The sequence below is a fragment of the Ovis aries genome, chromosome 6 (genome assembly GCF_016772045.2).
Source record: "Ovis aries strain OAR_USU_Benz2616 breed Rambouillet chromosome 6, ARS-UI_Ramb_v3.0, whole genome shotgun sequence".
Taxonomy (NCBI): domain Eukaryota; kingdom Metazoa; phylum Chordata; class Mammalia; order Artiodactyla; family Bovidae; genus Ovis; species Ovis aries.
In genome coordinates, this window is record NC_056059.1 from 45,373,026 (window position 1) to 45,393,711 (window position 20,686).

The 20,686-nt window shown below is 40.2% G+C and overlaps 1 protein-coding gene across 1 annotated transcript in view; it reads left to right on the top strand.

Annotated features, from left to right (window-relative positions):
• The first annotated feature begins 1,700 nt into the window (after positions 1 to 1,700).
• Positions 1,701 to 20,686, top strand: part of PI4K2B (phosphatidylinositol 4-kinase type 2 beta) — a 36,148-nt gene continuing 17,162 nt past the window's right edge. Inside the window, exons 1-3 of the mRNA XM_004009745.5 lie at positions 1,701 to 2,159; positions 18,048 to 18,184; positions 19,900 to 20,100. Of these exons, the coding sequence (XP_004009794.1) occupies positions 1,850 to 2,159; positions 18,048 to 18,184; positions 19,900 to 20,100 (648 nt within the window). The 5' untranslated portion in view covers positions 1,701 to 1,849. The remainder of the gene's footprint in view (positions 2,160 to 18,047; positions 18,185 to 19,899; positions 20,101 to 20,686) is intronic.

The window sequence follows — 20,686 nt, forward strand, 5'->3', positions numbered from 1 at the left end:
CAGTAAGTCCTTATTACTTATTTTCTATTTAGTAGTTGTATATGTTAAACTCTCAATTTATCCCTCCCTCACATTTTCCCTTTGGCAACCATAAGCTTGTTTTCTATTTCTGCTAGTCTATTTCTATATAATAAATAAGTTCTTTGTATCATTTTTTTGATTCCACATATAAATGATATATATTTCTCTTTCTCTGTCTGACTTACTCCACCTAGGATGATAAATTCTAGGCCCATCTGTGTTGCTGTAAATGGCATTATTTCATTCTTTTTTATGGCTGAGTAATTCTCCACTCTGTGTGTGTGCACGTGTGTGTATCTTCTTTAACCGTTTCATCTGTTAGTGGACATTTAGGTTGCTTTCATGTTTTGGCTATTGTAAATAGTGCTGCTGTGAACACTGGGGTCCATGTATCTTTTTGAATTAGAGTGTTCTGTGGATACATGCCCAGGAGTGGGATTGCTAGATCATACTGAAACTCTATTTTTAGTTTCTTAAGGAATCTCTGTATTGTTCTCCACAGTGGCTAGCAAAGAGTTTTAAACAGTTATACATTAGGCAGGAGGAGAAGGGGACAATAGAGGGAAAGATGGTTGGATGGCATCACCAACTCAATGGACATGAGTTTGAACAAGCTCTAGGAGTTGGTGATGGACAGGGAAGCCTGGTGTGCTGCAGTCCATGGGATTGCAAAGAGTCGGAGATGACTGAGCAACTGAACTGAACTGAACTGATACACCATACAAGGACATGAAAAAGTATATGGTCATAATAACGAGTTAGCAGAAAAACTCAGCTATACAGAAGCTATATCTCATCAGAGATACAGAAACTCTAAAAAGAGAAGAGGGGAATGGAAATTCTAGAACTGAAAAGTACAAATTTTGAAATAAAAAATTCACTGGGTGGGTCTAGCAGCTAATTAGAAATGGCTGAAGAACTGGCAAACAAAAACAGATTAAGAGGAATTATTCCATCTGAAAAACAGAGAAAGAAACTATTGAAAAAAATGGACAGAGCCATACTAATCTTTCAGACGATATTGAAGAGCTTAAGGTACCTGTAATAGGAATCACAGAAAGGGAACAGAGTGGAGTAGAAAATTTTTTGAAAAAATAATGGCTGAGATTTCCCCAAATTTGGTAGATTTACAAATTTGGTAAATTTACAAATTAAGAAACCGAGCAAAACCCAAACAAGGTACATATATTTAAAAAAGGAAGAAAATTATTAAAAAGTCAATGAACTAGAGAACAGATAATCAATGGACCCATAGGTGGCTTTTTGAAAAAACTAAAAATTTATATAAACGTCTAGCTAGATTAACCAGTGTTTAAAAAGAGAAAATGCAAACTACAATATCAAGAATGTTTGGGGGAGACGAAGCCCTGGCTCTCCGGGACTTCTAAGTGGGGGAAACATATGTTAGTCATACAAAGAAATAAATACACAGGTATACATTGTGGGAAACAGGAGAGAATTCTGCAGGGGAGGGAGAGGCCGATTTGGGTTAGAGAGGGGCACCTCTGCAAAGGTAGATTAACATCCACCCCCGCGCTCCACAAGAAGTAACTTTAGACCCGCAGGGCGTCTTCCCCAGTTTCGGAAGACAGGTGGCGGCCGGGCCCCTGCACAACGCCCCCGCACTTCCGCGCAGGCGCGGGGGAGGCGCGCGGTGGGGCTCGGCGGGCGGGCGGGGCAACCGCCTGGCGGGCGCCGAGCTGGACAGTGCACTGGCTAGGTTTCTTCGGTCTGACCCACAGGCTCTGGTTCCCCGCGATGCCGAGACCAGACCCGAACGCCTCGCCTCTCTGAGTCGGTCTCAGCGCGGAAGGCACAGAGGGAAGCCATGGCGGAGGCCTCCGAGCCCGGGAGGCCAGAGTCCGCCGGCAGCGGGAGCCTGGACGAGGACGAGGAGGACGAGGAGCGGGAGCCTCTGCTGCCGCGGATCGCCTGGGCCCAGCGGAGGAAGGTCGCTCCGGGGGGCGCCGTGAGGCTGGAGACGGCTGCCGGGGAGGAAGGTGCGGCCTCCCCTAGCCAGGCCAGCGACCGGGAACTGCCGCTTCTACCCCGGGATGCGTCTTTCTCCTCCTCCCCGGGCTTGGGGCGCCAGCGGAGCTCGCCCACCAATCTGGACCGGAACCGCCCCGTGGGTTCAGGTGCGACCCGGCTCTTCCCTACTCCCGCGCCCTGCCAGAGTGCCCCTTTCCGCCGCGCTCAGCATTCAAGCCCCTCCTCGGGTCGCTGCCCCCGGCTTCTTTCTCTCTCGCCCGCTAGCCCCTGCCTGGTAGGAAAAGCTGTTCGCCAGGCACCTCGTCCTGAGCACCGGCCGAGGGTTCAGCTGTCTCTCACACCCTGGTCACCTCGCCTTTTTCTCCCCCATCCCCGCTCCCCCGTCTACTCGCACCTTCTCCAGGGGCAGTTTAGGCTGCTGCTCCTGACGCAGGAGGTTGTCATTAAACTCCGATCCCTGGGGCCGCCCCCAGGAGTGATCCTAAACTTTTGGAATCAGACAGGAAATCTTAACACTAAAATGACCTAAGTTGTTTGCTCAAGTTTGGCTTTAAAGTTTTGGCTTAAGAACCCTGAACTACCAAGAAAGTTTGTGAATTTGCAAGGTGGATGACAGTCAAGAGATAGCAAGAATATCCGGTTGCCACTGGGACACGTTTCAAAAACTTTAAAAATACTGTTATTGTGACATTAGCCAGAGGGGGCAGAAGCAGTTGAACTTCTGTACCTGCTTTCTCTCTTGCAAAGTTTTCTTTCTCGAGACTTTTTATTTTTTGTACAGAAAAAGGAAAAACCTTTTTCACTATTAAGCAGACAGCCTCAGATGAAAGAGAGGGTTATTGAACTGTTGAAAGGTAGTAAAATTTAGGTACGAAGCTGCAGGCATGGGTATTTGTTGCTAAATGGAACTTTTTGGCATAGATGGGTTGAATTAGGCTAATTTAAAAAATAGAATAGACTTGTAAGGGTCCTAGGTAGCACTGGGACAGGCTTGTTTTGTAAAATGATCCTGATAACACTTGCTCCGTGGTGGTAAGGATGGTTTAAATGAGGTAATGTTTGCATTCTGCCTGGAATATTGCTCTGCACATGACAGCTTAAAGAAAAGGCGCAGAAAATGTAGTTTGCATTATGCTGCTGAAGTTTTTGTGGAGTAGTTAGATTTTACATATTCTGCTACTGGTACACTAATGGGGCTTCTGTGCTTGATAGAGTAGGTTACTCTAGTTGTAGTTAGGGTCAAATGGTAGAGTAAATGAATCAAAGAGGCCCGAGGGAAGCAGACATTAATGAAGCTTTAACAAACTGGTCTGACTTACAGGTCAGCTGTTGCTGCTGCTGCTGCTAAGTCGCTTCAGTCGTGTCCGACTCTGTGCGACCCCATAGACGGCAGCCCACCAGGCTCCCAGTCTCTGGGATTCTCCAGGCAAGAACACTGGAGTGGGTTGCCATTTCCTTCTCCAATGCATGAAAGTGAAAAGTGAAAGTGAAGTCACTCAGTTGTGTCCGGCTCTTAGTGACCCCATGGACTGCAGCCTATCAGGCTACTCTGTCCATGGGATTTTCCAGGCAAGAGTAGAGTGGGGTGCCATTGCCTTCTCCAACAGGTCAGCTAGCTACCATTATAATGTTAACTTTTGGATGTATCGACAGTACAACATTTAACAGAACAGTCAAACATGGATTTGGAACCAGATCACAAATGGATCCACATTCACCCAGCTACATTGATTATAATGGTGTATAATACTTAGAAACCTGTCTGTGAAGTCACTGAGGTTTGTGTGGCAAACTTGCCTTTTTCTACCCAAAGTTACCTGTGTAGCTAGATTTTAAAAGAACTTTGAAAATGCGTTTATTCTGTGAAGGTAAGATTTTGCAAACAAGTGATATTAAAGCTGCTGCTGCTGCTAAGTCGCTTCAGTTGTGTCCAACTCTGTGCGACCCCATAGACGGCAGCCCATCAGGCTCCCCCGTCCCTGGGATTCTCCAAGCAAGAACACTGGAATGGGTTGCCATTTCCTTCTCCAGTGCATGAAAGTAAATAGTGAAAGTGAAGTCGCTCAGTTGTGTCCGACTCAGCAACCCCATGGACTGCAGCCTATCAGACTCCTCTGTCCGTGGGATTTTCCAGGCAAGAGTAGGGTGCCATTGCCTTCTGATATTAAAGCTAGAAAAAGTAAAAGTGAGGATAGAGTGTAACAACATTGGAATACAAATGGATTATTAAAGAGAATTTTAACCTTTTTAAATGGCAATAACATTTATATCTCAGTTGATGGTTTTCTGAGATCTTCAAGGCTTCTTCTTACCATTTTGAAGCCTGGTGGCTCAGCTGGTAAAGAATCTGCCTGCAATGCAGGAGACCTGGTTTCGATCCCTGGGTCAGGAAGATCCCCTGGAAAAGGGAACGGCTACCCACTCCAGTATTCTTGCCTGGAGAATTCCATGGACAGAGGAGCCTGGCAGACTACAGTCCATGGGGTTGCAAAGAGTTGGACATAACTGAGCAACTATCACTTTTTTTAAAAATATTTCATTAATTCTTACAATAGCGCAGCAAGTTAGTTGGGTTAAGTCATCCTGGATATGAGCATGGAAAATGAATGAAAACTGCAATGACTAGTAATTGATAGAAACTTCAGCTATAAGCCAAAATCAAGGTCTAGGAAGTGGAAAAGCCAGACTGAACCTAGTTCTTTCATATCCTGCATTTTCCTATAGATCCCCAACTGTTATAAAATAATTGTTACCTTTATTTACTTATTACCAAGGTCTTATTTTTAATGGATTTTAAAATAGTTTTGAACTACAAAACCTATTTTTAAAATTTCAAACCATTCTCCTAAAAAGTTTGATTAATTTAACTAGATAATTAAGTCATTTTTTGAATTCATTAACTTCCTTTGTCCTTTACATCCAATTTCCATGAAGCCATCTCTCTAGTTCCAAGATATTCTTGTCTTTAGATTGATATTAGCATCATTTATCAAGCTTAACTATTCTGTGTATGTAAATGGGAGCTTTATGTACTTTAACCAGTGGAAGAATGGCCTAGCTCTGTTATCTTTACTTGATCAAGGCGTGTGGCAAAGTCTAGAACCAGCGTAAACATTGGATTGTTGGATCAGTGTCAAAGTAGGAGAATTAGTGGTATTCCTTTTGCTAGTTGTCATTTTAATCAATGAGTTATAGAGTAGTAAAGATAATAATAGTTAATACCCACAAAACAATACGTGCAGGGCATAGTGCATGTGTTTCCTATATATTAATTTATAACCAACCCTATGATACGAGCACTTTTTAAAAAATTCTCATTTTAAAGAAGCACAGAGGTGAATTGAAGGTTCCAGTTAATATAAACCAAAAGCACTTAGTTTTTGTTGGAGAGCCTAGTGATTAGAGAATGGTGTTAGAATTTACAAGCTACCAAAGTAAAAGAAAGTGTGTGTTTATAAGCCATTTAATGATTCATGGTGGCTTTATAAATGTTTGAACAAAATAAAGTCATTTAAAAGTAAGGAAGAATTATGAGAATGGGAAATAAGAGTAATGAAATAAATAAGATGGAGGCCAGAACAAGACTGCACAAAACTAACATCACACACTTGTTGCAGGCAGTGCATGAATTTGATTTTTAAGATTACTGACCTAGCAGCTTGAGAGAAACACAATCACTGTGCTCATCAAGTTAAAACAGACTAGTTCTCTGAACCAAAACCAAACCGGCAAAGAATAAACTGTTAGGTATTCTCTTGCAGAAGAGACTATATGCTAAGTAATATCTTGGTAATAAAAGTGATGACTTTTATGAGTGTTTCATACAACTTCCCTGAAGTTCATTTCAGTGGAAGTAATTCTAGTGGGTGATGTTATCAGTATTGCTGGATCTAGATTCAAGATGCTGATAGTCTGGCTTAATTTAGAGGAAGGTATTAGAAGAACAGATAATCTCATGGGTCTTGACAATCTTCTAAAAAGTAGAAGAGCTTCTGAAAAGTAGGGAGCATCAGTGTGTGGGAGAGTTTTCCTCAAACCACTAATTAGAATGCACTTGTTGCAGAGATCCATCAGTCAGTCAGCAAATGTTTCAGTGCCTTGGGCACCAGTGGAAATCCAGCTCTTAGGGAAACAGTGGTAACCAGATACCAAATGGATGTCCAGTCACCAGCCCTGTCCTCATGTAACCTTATAACTTAATGGAGGAAACAGTCAATTAAAACAGACAGTTCTAACAGGATATATGTGCATCATGGGGAAAGCTGACAGTTCCTTGGAGCCCTACCTTGGATATAGGGGCCAGGGAAGACTTAGCAGAGGAAATGGCGTCTAGTTTGAGGCTTGAATAGCACTGGCACCCCCAAGGGTTCCAGTTTAGTTTGGATCATCAAACTTGTGAACCAGCTACTTTACATGTTAGAAGATATTCTGGCCAGTGGGTAAGATATATTCCCAGCCCTTAGGTGAGGAAGAGTTCATCTTGATTTACTTATTTAATATGAGAACTTGATAAGTTGCTATGCATACTTATATAAAAGTAATTGTTAACAGGTTATACAATGGGTTCTCTAAATTCATTTTCATTTCTACTTTCCAGAGGATCAACTGTAGCCCTTAAGTGTGGTTAAGGGTTTGTTGATAAATACTTCTCACATTATTGAAGGTCTGCCATGTGTCAGGCGCAGGTTTAAGCACTTGGCATATATCACAGAACAGAACAAAGATTTCTGCCCTCCTGGGACCAAGATGATTTTGTTACAGCATTGCAAGTGGTCAGATGGAGCTGAAAGATGGATAAAAATTAGCCATAGGAAAGAAACTTGCCATGTACATCAGAACAGCATGGACAAAAGTTCAGAGAGTGGGCTGGATGGCTTGTGAAAAGTGAGGAATTTGAATAGGACTGGAGCTTGACTGGAAGGAAGGCCACCGCTCCTTAGGTCAGTCCCAATGGGAGTATACAGAGGTAGGACTGACAGTCTCCTCAGAAAATCTGAATATTTTCTAGTACAGAGACAAAGTTTCACAGTTTATTCCTTAGAAGGAGTAAAAGTAATATTAACTGAACAAAATTTAAAGAAAATATAGCTATTTAAGCTCCTCAGCTATTAACAATCAAACCAATGACAGTAAACCTTCAAACCAAATATCCATTCTTGAAGTGGTATAACTTAGAGTGTATTCTTCAAGTTAAACTCATGGCTAAATATACATTTAAGTAACTAAAATGAAAGTTGTAGGATGTAATTATGAATTATGAATCAGAAAAATCTACTGAATAATTACTTTGATTTTTAGAAGAGTTGATATGTATTCGTGTTGCTTTTTTTTCTTTTCTGGTAGTAATTAGACAGGACCAGTTGTCTTCCAAGTGCCTTTCTGGACTGTGATGGTATATCCAGACCATCTTCAAAGAACACCAGTTTTCATGTAGGGAGATAGTCTCGTTTATCGAAAAGAATTGCTCAGTGAAGGGACAAGCTAAAGAGAAAGGGATTGAAAACCTGCTGGCTGACTGTATAGGAATGGTTCAGGTTTGGGTTGAAGCTGAATTATTAAGTGTCCAGAGTATGATCCTGGGCTCCATGAGAATAACAAAGGCAGGTTCTATGATGAACTCATAAAGCTTAACCCATAAAGCAATCTGAAACATGTAACAGTAATGTCAAAGTCTGCACATAGTTTCCAAAAGAACTGCTTTAGTACAGGATGGGAGAGACCAAAAGTGGTCCAAGAGTTTAGCCAGTTCAACGTGAATTAGTATGACAGGACTCCTAAACAACGATTGTAATACTAGAGTACTTCTTATTTTGGTATAGTGTCAAGACTGAGAGCTGTCTCTGTTCTCCGCAATGGGTTGCTTGATTCTGGAGACCATATTTTTAAAAGGCACATTGGAAAACTGAAGCATGAAGCCAGAGGGCAACTCGGATGCTGAAAAACCTGAGAACACTTCCATGTGGAAGGAGGCAGAGAATAGAGGAGTCTTAGGGGAGCATGACATAGTCTGCAGCTATGTGAAGGCCTCTCCCTGGGAAGAGAGGAGTAAGTAGACTTTTGTTTTGCTCCAGGTGGCAAGTCTAGGACATTGGGTGAAGCTACAAGGAGCGTGTTTCTGAAAAAGAAAAGTTTTATATTTATTAAAAAAAACACACACACACACAAAAAGTATCAACAACAACAAGAAAATGAGCCTCTCTCTTTGGAAGTGTTTAAACATTGGCCCAGAGACCACCTGCTGGAGATGTATTATAGAAAATATGCCAGTACTGGGAACAAAGTTGAGATAAATAACTTTCTGACTTATTTCTTGTTACCTAGAAGAAATATCATTTGATTAATGTAGGAATTACTAGCATATTCTGCCATACAATTAATACTTTATTCATTTAAGTGTTTATTAAGAACCCACTAAATGCTGATCCTTCTTCCAGGTGCTAGGGCACACAGTGAATGAGAAAGACAAAGTTTCTCCCTTCATTCTTTTTTTTAAAATATACATTTATTTATTTTAATTGGAGGCTAATTACTTTACAATATTGTATTCATTTTGCCATACATTGACTTGAATCCACCATGGGTGTACATGTGTTCCCCATCCTGAACCCCCCTCCCACTTCCCTCCCCATACCATCCCTCTGGGTCATCCCAGTGCACCAGCCCCGAACATCCTGTATCATGCATCGAATCTGGACTGGTGATTCATTTCACATATGATAATTTACATGTTTCAATGCCATTCTCCCAAATCATCCCACCTTCTCCCTCTCCCGCAGAGTCCAAAAGACTGTTCTATACAACTGTGTCTCTTTTGCTGTCTTGCATACAGGGTTATCGTTACCATCTTTTCTAAAGTCCATGTATATGCGTTAGTATACTGTATTGGTGTTTTTCTTACTGGCTTACTTCACTCTGTATAATAGGCTCCAGTTTCATTCACCTCATTAGAACTGATTCAAATGCATTCTTTTTAATGGCTGAGTAATACTCTATTATGTGTATGTACCACAGCTTTCTTATCCATTTGTCTGCTGATGGACATCTAGGTTGCTTCCATGTCCTGGCTATTATAAACAGTGCTGAGATGAACCTTGGTGTACACGTGTCTCTTTCAGTTCTGGTTTCCTCAGTGTGTATTCCCAGAAGTGGGACTGCTGGGTCATAGGGCAGTTCTATTTCCAGATTTTTAAGGAATCTCCACACTGTTCTCCATAGTGGCTGTACTAGTTTGCATTCCCACCAACAGTGTAAGAGGGTTCCCTTTTTTCCACACCCTCTCCAGCATTTATTGCTTGTAGACTTTCGGATTGCAGCCATTCAGACTGGTGTGAAATGGTACCTCATTGTGGTTTTGATTTGCGTTTCTCTGATGAGGAGTGATGTTGAGTATCTTCTCATGTGTTTGTTAGCCATCTGTATGTCTTCTTTGGAGAAATGTCTGTTCTTTGGCCCATTTTTTGATTGGGTCATTTATTTTTCTGGAATTGAGCTGCAGGAGTTGCTTGTATATTTTTGAGATTAGTTGTTTGTCAGTTGCTTCATTTGCTACTATTTTCTCCCATTCTGAAGGCTGCCTTTTCACCTTGCTTATAGTTTCCTTTGTTGTGCAGAAGCTTTTAATTAGGTCCCATTTGTTTATTTTTGCTTTTATTTCCAGTTTTCTGGGAGGTGGGTCATAGAGGATCCTGCTGTGATTTATGTTGGAGAGTGTTTTGCCTATGTTCTCCTCTAGGAGTTTTAAAGTTTCTGGCCTTACCTTTAAATCTTTAATCCATGTTGAGTTTATTTTTGTATATGGTGTTAGAAAGTGTTCTAGTTTCGTTCTTTTACAAGTGATTGACCGGTTTTCCCAGCACCACTTGTTAAAGAGATTGTCTTTTCTCCATTGTATATTCTTGCCTCCTCTGTCGAAGATAAGGTGTCCATAGGTGTGTGGATTTATCTCTGGGCTTTCTATTTTGTTCCATTGATCTATGTTTCTGTCTTTGTGCCAGTACCATACTGTCTTGATGACTTTGGCTTTGTATTAGAGCCTGAAGTCAGGCAGGTTGATTCCTCCAGTTCTATTTTTCTTTCTGAAGATTGCTTTGGCTATTCGAGGTTTTTTGTATTTCCATACAAATTGTGAAATTATTTGTTCTAGCTCTGTGAAAAATACTATTGGTAGCTTGATAGGGATTGCATTGAATCTATAGATTGCTTTGGGTAGTATACTTGTTTTCACTATATTGATTCTTCTGATCCATGAACACAGTATATTTCTCCATTTATTAGTGTCCTCTTTGATTTCTTTCACCAGTGTTTTATAGTTTTCTATATATAGGTCTTTAGTTTCTTTAGGTAGATATATTCCTAAGTATTTTATTCTTTTCGTTGCAATGGTGAATGGAATTGTTTCCTTAATTTCTCTTTCTATTTTCTCATTGTTAGTGTATAGGAATGCAAGGAATTTCTGTGTGTTGATTTTATATCCTGCAACTTTCCTATATTCACTGATTAGCTCTAGTAATTTTCTGGTGGAGTCTTTAGGGTTTTCTATGTAGAGGATCATGTCATCTGCAAACAGTGAGAGTTTTACTTCTTTTCCAATTTGGATTCCTTTTATTTCTTTCTGCTCTGATTGCTGTGGCCAAAACTTCCAGAACTATGTTGAATAGTAGCGGTGAAAGTGGGCACCCTTGTCTTGTTTCTGACTTTAGGGGAAGTGCTTTCAATTTTTCACCATTGAAGATAATGTTTGCTGTGGGTTTGTCATATATAGCTTTAATTATGTTGAGGTATGTTCCTTCTATTCCTTCTTTCTGAAGGGTTTTTATCATAAATGGATGTTGAATTTTGTCAAAGGCTTTCTCTGCATCTATTGAGATAATCATATGGCTTTTATTTTTCAATTTGTTAATGTGATGAATTACATTGATTTATTTGAAGATATTGAAGAATCTTTTCATTCCTGGGATAAAGCCCACTTGGTGATGATGTATGATCTTTTTAATGTGTTGTTGGATTCTGATTGCTAGAATTTTGTTAAGGATTTTTGCAGCTATGTTCATCAGTGATATTGCCCTGTAGTTTTCTTTTTTTTGTGGCATCTTTGTCAGGTTTTGGTATCATAGAATGAGTTTGGAAGTTTACCTTCCTCTGCAATTTCTGGAAGAGTTTGAGTAGGATAGATGTTAGCTCTTCTCTAAATTTTTGGTAGAATTCAGCTGTGAAGCCGTCTGGACCTGGGCTTTTGTTTGCTGGAAGATTTCTGATTACAGTTTCAATTTCCGTGCTTGTGATGGGTCTGTTAAGATTTTCTATTTCTTCCTGGTTCAGTTTTGGAAAGTTGTACTTTTCTAAGAATTTGTCCATTTCTTCCAAGGTGTCCATTTTATTGGCATATAATTGCTGATGGTAGTCTGTTATGATCCTTTGTATTTCTGTGTTGTCTGTTGTGATCTCTCCATTTTCATTTCTAATTTCATTGACTTGATTTTTCTCCCTTTGTTTCTTGATAAGTCTGGCTAATGGTTTGTCAATTTTATTTATCCTCTCAAAGAACCAGCTTTTGGCTTTGTTGATTTTTGTTATGGTCTCTTTTGTTTCTTTTGCATTTATTTCTGCCCTAATAAAGATTTCTTTCCTTTTACTAACCCTGGGGTTCTTCATTTCTTCCTTTTCTAGTTGTTTTAGATGTAGAGTTAGGTTATTTATTTGACTTTTTCTTGTTTCTTGAGGTATGCCTGTATTGCTATGAACCTTCCCCATAGCACTGTTTTTACAGTGTCCCACAGGTTTTCAGTTGTGTTTTCATTTTCATTCATTTCTATGCATATTTTGCTTTCTTTTTTGATTTCTTATGTGATTTGTTGATTATTCAGCAGCGTGTTGTTCAGCCTCCATATGTTGGAATTTTTAATAGTTTTTCTGCTGTAATTGAGATCTAATCTTACTGCATTGTGGTCAGAAAAGATGCTTGGAATAATTTCAATTTTTTTGAATTTACCAAGGCTAGATTTATGGCCCGGGATGTGATCTATCCTGGAGAAGTTTCCATGTGCACTTGAGAAAAAGGTGAAATTCATTGTTTTGCAGTGAAATGTCCTATAGATATCAATTAGGTCTAACTGGTCTATTGTATCATTTAAAGTTTGTGTTTCCTTGTTAATTTTCTGTTTAGTTGATCTGTCCATAGGTGTGAGTGGGGTATTAAAGTCTCCCACTATTATTGTGTTATTCTTAATTTCCCCTTTCATACTTGTTAGCGTTTGTCTTACATATTGCAGTACTCCTATGTTGGGTGCATATATATTTATAATTGTTATATCTTCTTCTTGGATTGATCCTTTGATCATTATGTAGTGTCCTTCTTTGTCTCTTTTCACAGCCTTTGTTTTAAAGTCTATTTTATCTGATATGAGTAGTACTACTCCTGCTTTCTTTTGGTTTCTATTTGCATGGAATATCTTTTTCCAGCCCTTCACTTTCAGTCTGTATGTGTCCCTTGTTTTGAGGTGGGTCTCTTGTAGACAACATATATAGGGGTCTTGTTTTTGTATCCATTCAGCCAGTCTTTGTCTTTTTGGTTGGGGCATTCAACCTATTTCAGTTCAGTTCAGTTCAGTCGCTCAGTTGTGTCCGACTCTGCGACCCCATGAACTGCAGCACACCAGGCCTCCCTGTCCATCACCAACTCCCAGAACTCACTCAAACTCACGGCCATTGAGTCGGTGATGCCATCCAGCCCTCTCATCCTCTGTCATCCCCTTCTCCTCCTGCCCCCAATCCCTCTCAGCATCAGACTCTTTTCCAATGAGTCACCTCTTCACATGAGGTGGCCAAAGTACTGGAGTTTCAGCTCTAGCATCATTCCTTCCAAAGAACACCCAGGGCTGATCTCCTTTAGAATGGACTGGTTGGATCTCCTTGCAGTCCAAGGGACTCTCAAGAGTCTTCTCCAAAACCACAGTTCAGAAGCATCAATTCTCCGGTGCTCAGCTTTCTTCACAGTCCAACTCTCACATCCATACATGACCACTGGAAAAACCATAGCCTTGACTAGATGGACCTTTGTTGGCATTTAAGTTAATTATTGATAAGTATGATCCCATTGCCATTTATTTTATTGTTTTGGGTTCGGGTTTATACGCCCTTTTTGTGTTTCCTGTCTAGAGAAGATCCTTTAGCATTTGTTGGAGAGCTGGTTTGATGGTACTGAATTCTCTCAGCTTTTGCTTGTCTCTAAAGCTTTTGATTTCTCATTCATATTTGAATGAGATCCTTGCTGGGTACAGTAATCTGGGCTGTAGGTTATTTTCTTTCATCACTTTAAGTATGTCCTGCCATTCCCTCCTGGCCTGAAGAGTTTCTATTGAAAGATCAGTTGTTATCCTTATGGGAATCCCTTTGTGTGTTATTTGTTGTTTTTCCCTTGCTGCTTTTAATATTTGTTCTTTGTGTTTGATCTTCATTGATTTGATTAATATGTGTCTTGGGGTGTTTTACCTTGGGTTTATTCTGTTTGGGACTCTCTGGGTTTCTTGGATTTGGGTGATTGTTTCCTTTCCCATTTTAGGGAAGTTTTCAACTGTTATCTCCTCAAGTATTTTCTCATGGTCTTTCTTTTTGTCTTCTTCTTCTGGGACTCCTATGATTCGAATGTTGGGGCGTTTGACATTGTCCCAGAGGTCTCTGAGATTGTTTGTCCTCGTTTCTTTTAATTCTTTTTTCTTTTTTCCTCTCTGCTTCATTTATTTCCACCATTCTATCTTCCACCTCACTGATCTTATCCTCTGCCTCAGTATTCTACTGTTGTTGCCCTCCAGAGTGTTTTTGATCTCATGCCCTGATGGCTCAGAGGTTAAAGTGTCTACCTGCAATGCGGGAGACCTGGGTTCGATCCCTGGGTCAGGAAGATCCCCTGGAGAAGGAAATGGCAACCCACTCCAGTATTCTTGCCTGGAGAATCCCATGGACGAAGGAGCCTGGAGCGCTGCAGTCCAGGGGGTCGCAAAGAGTTGGACACAACTGAGCGACTTCACTTCCACTTTCATTGCGTTATTCATTATATATTGACTCTTTTTTATTTCTTCTAGGTCCTTGTTAAACCTTTCTTGCATCTTCTCAGTCGTTGTCTCCAAGCTATTTGTCTATAACTCCATTTTGTTTTCAAGATTTTGGATCATTTTCACTATCATTATTTAGAATTCTTTATCAGGTAGATTACCTATCTCCTCCTCTTTTGTTTGGTTTGGTGGGCATTTATCCTGTCCCTTTACCTGTTGGGTATTTCTCTGCCTCTTCATGTTGTTTATATTGCTGTGTTTGGGGTGGCCTTTCCATATTCTGGCAGTTTGTAGAGTTCTCTTTATTGTGGAGTTTCCTCACTGTGGGTGGGGTTGGATGGGTGGCTTGTCAAGGTTTCCTGGTTAGGGAAGCTTGTGTTGGTGTTCTGGTGGGTGGAGCTGGATTTCTTCTCTCTGGAGTGCAATGAAGTGTCCAGTAATGAGTTATGAGATGTCAGTGGGTTTGGAGTGACTTTGGGCAGCCTGTATATCGAAGCTCAGGGCTATGTTCCTGTGTTGCTGAAGAATTTGTATGGTATGTCTTCCTCTGGAACTTGTTGGCCCTTGGGTGGTGCTTGGTTTCAGTGTAGCTATGGAGGCGTTTGATGAGCTCCTGTCAATTAATGTTCCCTGGAGTCAGGAGTTCTCTGGTGTTCTCAGGATTTGGATTTAAGCCTCCTGGTTCTAGTTTTCAGTCTTATTTTTACAGTAGCCTCAAGACTTCTCTATCTCCTTTTGAAGACAATGAGCTGCTTTTTTGGGTGCGTGATGTCCTTTGCCGACATTCAGAAGTTGTTTTGTGGAATTTTCTCAGCGTTCAAATATTCTTTTGATGAATTTGTGGGAGAGAAAGTGGTCTCCCCGTCCTATTCCTCTGCTGTCTTAGGACCACCTCCTCTCCCTTCATTCTTAAGAATTTTCATGGACTAGATCTGAAAGTAGTATATCAATTTTATGAACATGACTAAATACTTGGATTATTTATTGTTTTAAGTAGGTTAAATATGCCCAAGGGCCCTTTTTGCAATATCTTTCTCAGCATAAGCTTTTAAAAATTAGTAAATAATAGTTCTATGTCTGAATTAAGGCAAGTTTTAAATTAAGGAAAGTTTATAGTTTGAATTTTTGTGAGATTTACATGTAATAACATTTATATGCCTTTCAAAGAAAAATGTGAGTATTTAACTTGTCTACCATTTTAAAAGATTAATTATTAATTCTGCAAATATATATTGAGTGCCTCTTATGTTCCAGGAACTATAAAAAGTTGGGTATGTAGCAGTGAAAGAAATACTTGTTTTCTTGGAGCTCACAAAATAGCTAAGTTATATGATAAGTTAGGTGATAAGTGCTAAGCCGATAAATAAAGTGGAGGTTAGGGGATATTGTATAGAGTCTTGGGGGCCAATATTAGAACTTAGATTTTTTTCCTTTGAATGAGATGGAGAATCACTGGGCTGCCCCATGAGTGAAAGTGCTGGGTCCTCACCAGTAGACCGTCAGGCAATTAACTGACTTAGGTTTTAGAAGGATTCTATAGCTTCCCTGTTGAGTATAGAGAGGAGACCCATTAAGAGACTCTTGTGACAATCTAGGCTAGAGTTGATAGTGATTTGAATCACATGGAAGGAATGGAGATTGTAAGAAGTGGTTAGATTCTGGATGTTCATTTAAGGTGGAGTTATACAACCTGCTGATGGATTGGATGTGGAGGGTGAGAGTGAGGTCATAGATGATTCCAAAGTTTTTCGCAAGAGCACCTAGAAGATTTGGAATTGCCAGTAATACAGGGAATACTGGGAGTGAGGCAGTCGAGAGAAAATGAATTGAGTTTGAGGCAGTAAAGTTTGTGCTGTCTGCTAAACATACAAGTGGAGAAGCTGAGTATAGTAAGTAGTCTGGGGTTCAGGACAGAAGTCTAGGCTTGATATATTAATCTGGAAGTCATCAGTGCTAATGAAGAGGACCATGAACTGAACCTGGGCTTTCCAAAGTTAAGCTGCTAGGGAGATGAAAATGAGCCCACAAGAGACTGAAAAAGAGGAGCCGATGAAATGGAAGGACAACCTGGAGAAATGGCATCTTGGCAGTCAAGTGAAGTGAAGTCAAGTTTTATGTGTTTGTGGAAATGATCCAATAGCGAGGGAAATACTGATTCAGGAAAGAACTGCTGAAGACATGTCCTGGGGTAGGACCTCCCTGGTAGAGGTCAGATGGTAAAGAATCCACCTGTAATGTCGGAGACCTGGGTTCAGTCCCTGGGTCGGGAAGATCCCCTGGAGAAGGAAATGGCAACCCACTCCAGTATTCTTGCCTGGAGAATCCTCGTGGACAGAGGAGCCTGGCAGGCTACAGTCCATGGGGTCACAAAGTCGGGCACAACTGAGCAACTAAGCACACAGTCAGAGAGATAGGTCTAGTATACAAAGTGGAAGAGACAACCTTAGATTTTGGATCATTTCTGTACAGTAATAAGCGGAAGGCAGAGAATGTGAAGGGGTAAATATGATGCTGAGGGTGGATGATCGTTTTTCCTGCCTGCTTCTGTTTTCTTCTTGAAATAGGAAACTAGATCATCTGCTGAGATGAAACAGTTGTTGGGAATATGAGGAGAGGAGAGGGTATGAGATAGTTGTCCAGAAGAGTGGGAGAGTCTGTGTATCAGGGAAGTTGTCCTAGTTTAGGATGTTATGACAAAATATCCTAGCCTACATGGCTTTTGAACAACAGACGTTATTGCTCAGTTCTGGAGGCTGGGAAGTTCAAAATCAGGGTGTCAGCATGATCAGGTTCTTGGCAAGGGCTCACTTCTTGGCTTGCAGATGGCAGCCTTGTCCTTGGGTCCTCACACGGCCTAACTCTATCGTGGGATCCCCACCCTCGTGGCCTCATCTAAGCCTAATTACTTCCCCCCAAATCCCCCTCCATATATGAGCACATTGGGGAATAAGGCCTCAATGTATTTCAGAGGAACACAAGCATTCAGTCTTTAACAGGAATGTAGTATGCTCCCCAGACAACATGAAGAGTCCAGCTGAGGTTTGTGGTTTTTTTTTTAAAAGGGGAGACACCAGGCATTTAAGGGAAGACACCAGGCATTGTGTTTGGCAAGTTCAGCTGTCCAGGCACAGGCATAGTCAGTAGACAGTTGGATTTAACCAGGATTGAGATTTTACAGGTAACTCAGATGAGGAGTGGGAAGAAGAGAGTGATTTTAGTGATGATTAACCATAATTTATGCTAGCCAAGGAGGGACACAAAGCAGGTGAAGACCCTTGAACAGTATTTGGTAGATCAGTGCTTTAAAGGTCCTAGTGGGATGGAAGAATTTTTGGACTCAGGATGCCTGAGGCAGTGAACTAGGAAAATAGAAGATGACTGAAATGCTAAGTGTGATGTGGTTGCAGGTGTTGGTGATGATATATCTGAGGAATGACTGACAATGCAGGCTGAGGCTGGATGAAGAACAAAAGCACTGGGAGGGAGGAGTCCAAGTTAACACAAGGAATTTGTGTGATTTTTTTCAGCGTAGCAAATATTGTTTTCCTTGTGTCTTAACTTGATATTTAAAGTGGGGTTAAAAAAGAAAAAAAAAAAGACATTGAAATACTCCATGGAAAAAAAAGTAAAAGTGTTCGTCGCTTAGTCGTGTCCAGCTCTTTGTGACCCTATGGACTCTAGCCCTCCAGGCTCCTCTGTCCTGGCCAGAATACTGGAGTGGGTAGCCATTCTCTTCTCCAGGGGATCTTCCCATCCCAAGGATTGAACTCAGGTCCCTCACATTACAGGTAGATTCTTTCCCATCTGAGCCACCAGGGAAGTCTACATTTTTCTGTGCCTAAATGTCTTAACACTAGTAACCTAATCTAGTATTACAGGTCCATGTTGTGAGCTCATATGTTGTCAGCTATTCTCATAGCTGGTCTTTCTTCTTTTTTGCATTCTGTAGTAATGTGTTTCTTAATGTAATAATCGTTGATTCTTCAGAGTTGAACACATTTTTGGATGATCCAGAATTTGCCGATGTTATATTGAAAGCGGAGCAAGCAATAGAGTTTGAAGTTTATCCAGAAAGAATCTCTCAAGGTTCAAGTGGAAGTTACTTTGTGAAGGATCCTAAGAGGGTGAGAATTTCATAGACCTACTGTATATAACAGACCTTTTGGAAAACACTAATTTTAATGTGAAGTCATTGTGAGTTTTTGAAGATATTTTCCTAATAAATCTGGTTGCACCCTCTGTTCAGAAATAAAGGTCAGTTTATTTTTAACTAAAGCACTCTACTGTTTAAAACTAGAGCTGTTTGTATAATTTCTGTTTTATTATTTTAATACTTGGCTTCAAGTATTTATTGAATATTCAACATTCAGATGTGGATTTGTGGGGTTTATATTCACAAGTCCTTGTTGTTTTTTAGTTGCTAAGTTGTGTCTGACTCTTTATGAGTCCATGGACTGCAGCACGCCAGGCTCATCTTTCCTCCGCTATCTCCCGGAGTTTGCTCAATTCATGTCCATTGAGTCGAGTGCTATCTAACCATCTCATCCTCTGCAGTTTTCTTTTACCTAAGCAGAGTTTTCTTTTACCCTCAGAATATTTTTTCCAGCATTATTATACCAGAGAAGGATCCTGGGCAGTTTGAAGTTTGAAGGCATTGGAATGTGACAAAATGAAACGAACCAAAGAATAATCCTAAGGCAGAAAAGAGAACCTGATAGGGACTTTGTTCCACTCAGTTTAGAATTTTTCAAAAATCTGTATTATCATTTCTAAAAGCTGTCTGAATGATGCATAGCCAGCAGTTCTTTTTTCAGGAGGAAAAACAGATTATAATTCTACCCAAATATTTTTTCAAAGACTGAAGCTATATTTTTTAAAACAGTGTTTTTGAGATTTTAATATATATATATGTAGATAGTGTCAATGTCTCAATCTTCATTCTAAGCTTGATTTCTTGATTTGTTCTTGTTGACTTCTTTATTAGTGACTCAGACTTTACTGCATTATAAAACAATTATATACTTATAATCAGATTTTTTATTTCTTATCTAAGGATAATTCAGCTTCTAAATTTAATATGAATATATTTTATCAGACCAAAAATAAAGACAGTTCTAACAGGATATATATGCTTGATGGGCAACGACTTTTAGACATCCATAAGCAGTTTTTTTAACAGGAGAGAATTTATTTAAAATTGACTCATAAAAAAATTGAAAAAAGTAGGAGAATCTGGCAGCATAGATGTCACTATAGCCTATCATTTCCTTTGTATCTTAGAGATGGCTTTTTGTCATTGGATTTATTCATTTAACAAATGCTTGAATGCCTACTGTATGCCAGGTACTGTTCTGAGTACTGGTGATACAGTCCTCACAGAGAAAGTCCCTGCCCTTTTAGAATGCACACTTTCTGGGAACGTAGATAATGAATAATAGGCATATAATTTGAATATTTAATATATGTTGAATAATAACACTGTTTGACCTAGGTCACTGATTTTCAAACATTTTAAAATCAGCAGAACTCTTTTTTAACTAGGGCATCCATTATGTAAAATGGGTGTAACCAGAGGATGAAGTCTCAGAGCCCTCTCCTCTCACCTTCTCTAGGGTTTCTCAGAGCACAGTTTGAAAACCACTAGCTCAAAAGATTATTGATTTTAGATTGTTGAATGAGAATGAGTGTAAAACTGTGACTAGAATTAAAACTCTTAATTGTTAAGGGTTATGCCCAAATCTGTGGTGGGAAGAGTAGAAAAAGACCAGAATGCATTTTTATGGATTAACATTTCCCTGTGTTAAAAATCTAACAAAGTGTTTACTTTCTTCCTATATAGAAAATTATTGGTGTGTTTAAACCCAAATCAGAAGAGCCTTACGGTCACCTGAATCCAAAATGGACCAAATACGTTCACAAGGTCTGCTGCCCTTGCTGCTTTGGCAGGGGCTGCCTGCTTCCTAACCAGGGATACCTTTCTGAAGCTGGTGCCTACCTTGTGGACGAAAAGCTTCATCTGGGCATTGTACCAAAAACAAGGGTAAAGGAGGCGTTCTTTCTATTGTGTCCTTCTAGTGTACAGAATCTAAAGTCGCGGTTGGTGATCCAGAGTCACAAATGACTAGTAAATTGATTCTAGTGTCAGTCAGTTGGTTCAGTCACTCAGTTGTGTCTGGCTCTTTGTGACCCCATGGACTCCAGCACGCCAGGCCTCCCTGTCCATCACCGACTTCTGGAGCTTGCTCAAATTCATGTCCATTGAGTCAGTGATGCCATCCAACCATCTTATCCTCTGTTGTCGCCTTCTTCTACTGCCTTCAATCTTTTCCAGCATCAGAATCTTTTCCAATGAGTGTAGACACACAGAATATCCAAGGGAATATCTCTTTCTCATGTGAGCTGAGATGATGCTGACAAAGAGAAGAGAAAGAACCAGCATTTAGAAAGCAGAAAAAAATCAGTGATCTAGAAATTCTGTCGAAGGTAGAGATAACTAACATACTCAGAAGAGTCCTGTCTTTTCCTTTTTGGCCTTTATACATTTTTACTTAAAGTTCTCTATATCTTCCTTCCTAATTCTACATACTTCTTTCTTCAGCTGGCCAATTTTAGGCTGCCTCTCTCAG